Below are 8,299 nucleotides of genomic sequence, written 5' to 3' on the forward strand. Positions count from 1 at the left end.
ACAATTGTATTGTGTTTATCGCACATCAAAAATATAACAAATACTAGTTCTGCTCAAAAAGCGTCGTCAATTTTAACAATAAATCCATTACGTTAGAATATATTTATTTCTAAGTTCTCGAAATCCTCATTCATCCAAGATCGATTCTACCTCTACTGAATCTTCCTCGTCAGTACCAGAAATACTCTGAGAGTGTTCGTCAGTACCAGAAATACTCTGAGAGTGTTCGTCAGTACCAAAAATATTCTGAGAGTGTTCGTCAGCACCAGAAATACTCTGAGAGTGTTCTTCCGTATCGTCACCGTTCTCAGTATCGTCAGTTGCGACATTACCCTGTGTTGCAGGTGTGCAGATGTATGTGTCATTAGACGTTTCTGTACAGTCAGTCATGCCATAAGTCGTCTGCCCCTGATCGGCGGACTTCGTGGGAGAACATCTCTCTAATCTACACTTCACAGAAGCTACCGACCTTGTGCCTATCTTGTAAAGTACTGAGTTGTCACTTACATCGTCAATCACGGACAACCGTACTTCATCTATAACAGTAAAGGGGTTCATGTCCTCATAGCTTTCTGGCCGGGGAGAGGTTTGTCCAGCGTAAGAAGTCAGGGAGTCGTTCTCAAAGTTCTCGCTTTGTGAGTCCTGTTCAACATACATGTAGGAGGCTAAAGAGTCGTCATCGTCGTTTTCGTAGGTCCCGTTCATTGTGGATTGTCCAGCGACATTGTTAAAGTGATCCTCCTCGATTTCGTGAAATTTGCGTGGACAAACCGACTTAAACACGGATCTGCCGGCATTTCTGATATCCTCATCCTTTATTTCACTGTAGTAGTGACCCGAAGGATCGTATACTTCATCTTCATTTATTTCGTTATACGTGTTGCCGTTTTGCTGATCACTATGTAGTACTGCTGTTCTGCCACCGCCTGTGTCCTGGTCCTTTATTTCACTGTAGTAGTGGCCCGACGGATCGTATACTTCATCGTCATTTATTTCATTGTACGTGTTGTCTGTTTGGTTAGCCTGTATACTCCCTGACTGGGAGGTTCCATGTGGATACATCGGATTGCCCTGTAAGGCACTAGTGGAAAATGGGAGGTCCTGTCTATTGTGTCCCAAATTTTGGTCATTTCTACCTCTATTTATGAAGAAAAACAAAGCATGACAGCCTATTACAATGAACACGCCTGCCAATACAGCGATCACTACTAGAGGAATGAATAAATCTGTATCGTGAACTACATCACGGACCTGTGTTCGTATGGCCCGTTCTTCGTTTGATGCATGGCGGGTCTTTTGCTCTTTCGACCTGTCCGTTTCGTCTTCCATGTTACCTCGACCTGTTACTGTTGTATTGACAAACGTTGTATTCGCTTCTACAATTTTGTCTTCGTTTGATACAGCTTTCCTTGCTAAACATTTTGCGTCCTCAACATGTTTCCTCATCTTTGTCTGCCCGTGATAGAGGGAATGTTCTTTGCCGTGGAATAAGACAGCAACACAGTCTACCTTTGGCACAAACTGGTCTCTGTTGTCTCCGGTATCTGTTTGTTTTTTCTGCCTAGTCACCACCATGCTAAAATCACCTGTCCCAGGTGGCACTGAATTACCACTCGTTTGTACATCGATCGGGAAGAACCGCAAGCTAGACTCACCCTTCAACCCTATACTCATACCGCCAGCTTCCGACCACGCCTCTGAACAAACGCTCGATAAAGACTCCTTTATGTTTCCTATGTTGTGTCTTTTTACTATGACGACAAAAGGATGGAAAAATCTAGAAAGACCTAACTTATATTTATCGGAAAAATAATCACAGGGTTTGGCACTGTTCGGTTCGCCCTGAATCTTAAACCAATCGATAGTGAATGTTTCGTCAAAGGCATCATAATTGATGTGTAACACTGTGCCGTCGACATGCAACTGTATCCACTGTTTTGCGAATAGGTTACAACTTATCAACTTGACGCCCCATGTCATGTTATGCGCAGTATTTGATTTGGAAACGGCAAGACTATTTCCACTAAGCTCGACACTTTCAAGACTCTCCGGGGTCCAGAATGATTCCCTGTGCAAACACTTGAAGTCGTTGTTTCTTAAGTCCAGGAACTTTAACTGTCGCAAGAATTTAAACGCGTTGGGTGGAATTGTTTCTAATTTGTTTTCACTTAAATACAGTACTTCAAGCTTGTCCAAACCAATAAACCAGTCACTATGTAATTCTTCCAATACGTTGCTCCGTAGGTTCAGATACTGAAGGTTCTTTAAGTTTTGAAAACATGCGGGTTCTAAGATGGAGATGTTATTGTGCGAAATTGAAAGGTTCTTAAGGCAGTAGTTGTGGGATGAGTGCGAAGCGCTGTGCCAATGTCTTGGAATTGACTTCAACATGTTATTGTCTAGGTCAAGTGTTTCCAGGCTCACGAAGTCTTTGAATGTGGCATTGCCTATTTTTTCTATCTTTACGCCAACAAGGAAAAGACGAAGGAGAGAAGAAGGGTCCATGCCAGCTAGTTTTTGGGACGTTAATATGCCGAAATGAAATCCACTTAGTGCGAGCCATTCCACACCTGCAACACACTTTCCTGTTTTACCATTTGCGTTTTCGACAAAATCTTTCTGACCATCGCCACATGATAGACACATCGTCTTATGATTAGGTGCTAAAGTGCGGATGTTGGCCGTACCTCCATTGTTGTCCGTCATTTTGCTGACGGGCAAACAAGAAGCCAGCGGTCTTTTCTGGCACGAGGGATCGGGAAGCAGGTTTGACTTGCCGAAAGGTGAGATATCGCCGAGAAGGTAAGAACGAGAAAGACGAAGGCCCTGTGTGTAGATACCGGATTCATCTTGACGGAGGACCTTCTTTTTGTCACAAAATGTTTCAGTGTCTTTTCTCCAGCGCAGCCCGCGCCGAGCCACAAAATGGCTTATATACGTCTAGACAGGTTAGCACAGGACGAGTAACAAAGCCTCTTTACCTGACCTGTATGTGTTGAAATGTTCCAAAGTGCTGAGTGTACGAACGCTGGATTCCTCAGCTCAGAAACTATGGCCTCGGGGCTGTGTGAATTCGGGCTGCAGCAGGCAAGGTTTGCTGGAGTCCGCAGGCGATGTCAGTATCTCCCCACGTCTCTCCGAATCGGCGTCTTTTGACACCGGGCAGTCGTTGAAGAATATTTCATTCATGAAAGGCAGACTAATTTCAGAATTCTAACTGGAACACGAACAATATTTGCTCCCGGTTACCATGGCTACTAGCCACAACTGCCTGGTTATATAAGGAATTAAGACACCAGTCTGGGACATGGTAGTTCATTCACCCATTTTATTAGGTCACAGCAAGAAATTTTATGGATGACATCAGCGAGCGCATTGATTTTGGGGGGGAAAACAAGAAATTTTGTTGTCCTCACATGCATCCGAAAATGGACAAAATGCTCTTGCTCGTGTTTGATGGCAAGTGTTGACAGTCTACAAGGACAGGTGATACTGTTAGATACCGGAATAAAGACCTGTTGGTTTTGTTTTGTACGCCTCAATTGTTGTTTGACAAGGTTTGTAATATCAAAAGTTGAAAATGAAGAAATCTTGTTTCTTGGGGGCCCGCCTTGTTTTTTCTTCGCCCTATCGCATTAAATTGGAAGTCTGAGGAGGATTCCATCCACAAAATTTACTTGCTGTGGCCTTAACACAAAAGCACCGTGAAAACACTATATAACAGCAAATATGAGCAAGCTATGATTCTACCAAAGTCACGTGAAATTGACCCACTTTACAGTAGACCTGTTTGGAGAAATTATATGAACGTGACAATACCATGTAAAATCTGTCACCTATCTGGAGTCATCATCTGACATTTGGGGCATATCTAATTAACCGTACAGGAAGTCAGTAGTATTACTTACTATGTCCGGTATTGTATATTCATGTCCGTTGCCTTATGTAAGCGAGTAGAGAAAATGCATCTACAAAATGCTCGATTTCTTGCTTTTTATTGCATTGATATCATTAACTCTGCCTTTGCCGGTTTAAAAACACTTACATATAATCCTGATACAGGTAGAAATCTGAAAAGGGGCATGTTGTTTGGCGGAGCACATACATCGACGACTATATTGATATCGCTTTACAAACATGCGCCGCGCAAGTCGTACAAGCAAAATTGTGTAAAAAGTTGGCTAGTTATGTATGCATTGCAGCATAATCTACCGAAAAATAGCACTCCCTTCTGGACTTTAGTACTCCTTTAAATTTATGTTTACACAGTGCCTGAGTGTGTTAGTAGCGGCGTTACTTAAAATGGCCCCGGGTGTGACCGGCACAGATTCGGAGCGTCGCACGCCCCAGGGCGTGAGTTACAGCACCCTGCCCCACATGGTGAACGCAGAAGGACAGTATCTGTACTGTAGGACATGGGAACCCGCTCTACAGGCTGGGCAGAAACTTAGGTGCGTAATGCCGGCTTACTAAGTTCGACAGTCATTCGGTGGACGAACACTACACTTGCAGGAGATCAAAGGTCATAAGGTCACTAATCACACAATAGCAAATTTCTAGTTCTAATGAACATTTCTAACAAACCTTCGATTATGAAACATACTTGTTCTTACCTTTTCACCATTACTAAGAAACGTAATTTACTTAGTTGTAGTTACTTGACAATGTGTATTATAATGTAACAATGTGAAACTACTTCCGGGTACAAAAGAAAGCTCTGTTTGGCCTATCATACATCCCCTGTCCTGTGGAGCCCAAATATATATATGGGTTGCACATACAGTACCATCCATATAGTGCCCTGTATATGTACGATTACATGATTAGGGGGTATTTCTTGTGCAACGCATCACACCGCAGCGAAGCGCAACGAATGCCGAACTAACTACTAGTATGCCACCGCAGGGCAAAAAAGTTCAAGGGTCTATGACCTGATTAAGACATGAAATTGTTTAGAAATACTGTGTAAAAAAACAGTAGGACAATGGTGTTAATATTTGTTAAAGATCATGATTATTTTGCCTTGTTCTAGGGCGTTACTGTTCTTTTCTCATGGACGGGGAAGTCACTGTGGAGTTCTTGGTCCCATACTGGCCCAGCTTCTCAACAGGCATGGGTTCTTAGTCTTCTCACATGACCACGGTAAACATTTCACACTGCTACATGTCACCAAACTGGAACTGATGACTTGCGCATGCCTGAACACCAATGATTAAATGATTAATTGTGGTCTATAGATCCAACAGTTGTATAGTCTTGGACCCACTATTAAGTCAAAGTTCACTAAGATATAGTTCTATAGCTAGCTAACCATATCTCAGTATGGGACCTAACGTTAGTTGACAATAGCACTGCATTAGATATTTCATCACCTCCATCTTACATTGGTTTATAATTATATACTTCGGACATAGATTTATGGTAAACCTATTATTATAATCACTATTACCATATCATTGTTACCAAATATTTTCTTTGATGAATTCCATTATCAATACTAGTATTTGTCAATGATAATTTAACTCCGCTAATATGTAAAGTTTGATAAAGGCTTTGTGTAAGATGCAATGATGAGTGTTTAATGATATCATCAAGATCACATCGGCTAAAACATTTTTATGACTTAATTCGGCTACAAGGTAAAAACCGTAATCATACACATGTAATACTTGCATCCAGTTGGCCATGGTCAGAGTGAAGGAGAGAGGGTTTATGTGGAAAACTTCGACATCCTCGCCAGAGACATACTTCAGCATGTGGACATGATGGGAGCTCGACATCCGGACGTACCGATCTTCCTGCTCGGACATTCCATGGTAAATCAAAACAAAATCACTAAGATTACGTACGAAATAAGTAAACACAATGTAACGTTCACGTTACGGCTTTGACAGACATCACATGATTCACTCAGTGTCCCTGTGGCCTCTGAAGACATCACATGATTCACTCAGTGTTCTTGTATGCAGACTATTATTGGGTCTTCACTTCAGAAGTCGTCAGACCAAGATTTTAACAGTTTTGGTTGATTTGCGTATAGTTGGAGGGATTCAGTTTTATGTTTACGGAAGTAAAAAATATTGATTTTGCTCTGTTTCTTCTTCCGTTCCAAACACTGACCTGGTCAATGACCTGACCAAGACCGTCTGTCACCATGGTAACTGGTGTTGGGTTTCATAATGTTGCAATTTCATAGTAGCTATAGAAGGGATTTAGACTCCTGTCGCCATGTATGTGAATGTGTTTGAGTAAGAATTAACAGAGCAGACCATATGCGAATGTAAACATTAGGTATTTCCTTTGCAAATGTTACCTTTCTAGTTCTATACAAATTCTACCACTCCCAGGGAAGCTGTGCGGGGATCACAGCAGCCTGCAAGCGTCCGGGTCAGTTCGCCGGGATGGTGCTGGCTTCACCCGCTATAGAAAACGTCATCACCAGTTCGTACATATATGTATGTACATATACTTACTGCTCATACATTTTAACGGAAAGATAGTGTTAATTGAAGAAAGTTTAATGTTGTCTACGATATACTTCGTTGGCAATGTTCTCGAAATATATCAGATTTCATACCTCCGTTTTCTTCATACTATGAATAAATACTGTGAACTCTGCCTACTTCTCTATGCGCTTTCTGCCAAAGAAATCAAACTGTACGTGTACGAACACACACACCCAAAACAATACCTCCGTACATGAAGTTAATAACAGTTACATTAAATCCATCATGCCTTTAATTTTTCTTGTTCATCCTTACCAGTGGACCCTGGCGTGGATCACCTACAAGATATATCCAAGCATGGAAATTCCCAAGAACAGACACATACTGACCAAGGACAACGAAAAGGTACATGGCTGAAGAGAAACGTCACACGCACACTGCTACTATAGTATCTTCACTGCTGATAAGGTATACAATGACTGTACATTATTTTGCCGCTGGAATAGTGGAACTTTTTCATGTTTCTAGTTTAGATTTAGTTTAACGCACGCTATGAAAGAGTCGCATGTGTATATGTTATGTACTAATTAACTACTGTATATATTTTTCAGCTAAAGATGTATGTAGAGGATCCCTTGGTATCAGGAGCACCCGAGATTATCCACCTTGGAATGAAATTTTTATATGGTATGAAATTTCTAACATCAATAGAGATACTAAGAAATCGCCAAGCCCTTTTGGATAAGCTTGCTGTCTTCAAATATTTGACATCATATCTACATGAGGCTTTTATTACGACAAATTACTTGCTCTTACTTTGATTTTGGACGTTAAGTTCATCTAACCGCACTTTTCTGAAAATCCGAATGATTTGGTCAATCAGGACTTCACGTTGTGCCATTGCCTTTAACAGCCATGCTGGCGACCCAAAATCTGCTTCCTGAGGTGGACTGTCCCTTTTTGGTGATACATGGAGATGACGACAAAGTTTGTGACGTTTCCGGGGCGTGGAAATTATATCACCAGGCCAGGAGCCGGGACAAGAAAATCAAGGTACAATACAGAGTCAGATGATCATTCACTGTTTATTGTTATGGGTCACTTCTGTGACACAGGGGGGGGGGGGGGGGCAAATCATATACACAGTGCGTTTCTCAATGCAATTCGGTTTTGTTACGCTATGCGGCGTGTACAATAAAAAATATTCGGGAAGTATAGTATCACACGTTGTACAGCAAGAAAACATTTTAGCACATACCCCGTTGTCTTATATTTATGGCTATAGGCTCCATCGAAGCAAACATCATTCATTTGATGCTATAACCGTTCTGCACACAGATATACCCCAACTGTCGCCATGTCCTGTTACTGGAGACACCTGAAGACGTGGAGAAGGTCAAACAAGACATACTGGACTGGTTTTTGGCCAGGGTGACCAGGGATTCAAAGCCCACTTAGTCAGTCTTCGCATGTATGTATAGTATATGCACAGTACAGTCGGACAGTACTGGAGGCATGGGAGAACCAAGTTTTACGGATTGGTTAGAAACTCAGGTAACTTATGAATAAAGTCAAGTTACTTCATGTGACTCCCTAAATCAGCTGGAAACAGTTTGTTACAGAGTAATATTCATAAGGTTTCATGTACTTATGACCTTACAGATGCCTATACATTTGCTTGATGTATGCGAACATGTTGACACTCGTCATTTCTAACAAATATCACTTATAATTATAAGTTCTCGAAATGTGAATTCCTATTTCCAATACCGTAACAGACGATGGTATTTTGAGAAATACTTTATGTCCCAAATTGAATTCGAATCATAATCATCAACGGGAGCTAAATGAAG

At 41.5% G+C, this 8,299-nt stretch overlaps 2 protein-coding genes across 2 annotated transcripts; one reads left to right on the forward strand and one right to left on the reverse strand.

Annotated features, from left to right (window-relative positions):
- Window positions 1–126: 126 nt before the first annotated feature.
- Window positions 127–1,329, reverse strand: LOC109473347 (protein PFC0760c-like). The gene has a single exon (XM_019773213.1). It carries the CDS (start codon window positions 1,327–1,329, stop codon window positions 127–129), a length of 1,203 nt encoding a protein of 400 aa, XP_019628772.1.
- Window positions 1,330–4,302: 2,973 nt separating this feature from the next.
- On the forward strand, window positions 4,303–7,915 carry LOC109473348 (monoglyceride lipase-like). The gene is made up of 8 exons (XM_019773214.1): window positions 4,303–4,451; window positions 5,033–5,142; window positions 5,680–5,816; window positions 6,348–6,455; window positions 6,765–6,851; window positions 7,058–7,133; window positions 7,360–7,499; window positions 7,785–7,915. Exons 1-8 carry the CDS (start codon window positions 4,303–4,305, stop codon window positions 7,902–7,904), a joined length of 927 nt encoding a protein of 308 aa, XP_019628773.1. The 3' UTR covers window positions 7,905–7,915.
- Window positions 7,916–8,299: the final 384 nt, after the last annotated feature.

The sequence above is a fragment of the Branchiostoma belcheri genome, unplaced genomic scaffold (genome assembly GCF_001625305.1).
Source record: "Branchiostoma belcheri isolate BF01 breed outbred unplaced genomic scaffold, Haploidv18h27 scaffold3, whole genome shotgun sequence".
NCBI lineage: Eukaryota > Metazoa > Chordata > Leptocardii > Amphioxiformes > Branchiostomatidae > Branchiostoma > Branchiostoma belcheri.

Coding starts and splice junctions, on each gene's coding strand:
- LOC109473348 (XM_019773214.1), top strand. CDS start 4,303: ATGGCCCCGGGTGTGACCGGCACAGATTCGGAGCGTCGCACGCCCCAG. Junction 5,143..5,679: donor AGTCTTCTCACATGACCACG/GTAAACATTTCA, acceptor ACTTGCATCCAG/TTGGCCATGGTCAGAGTGAA. Junction 6,852..7,057: donor TGACCAAGGACAACGAAAAG/GTACATGGCTGA, acceptor TATATTTTTCAG/CTAAAGATGTATGTAGAGGA.
- LOC109473347 (XM_019773213.1), bottom strand. CDS start 1,329: ATGGAAGACGAAACGGACAGGTCGAAAGAGCAAAAGACCCGCCATGCA.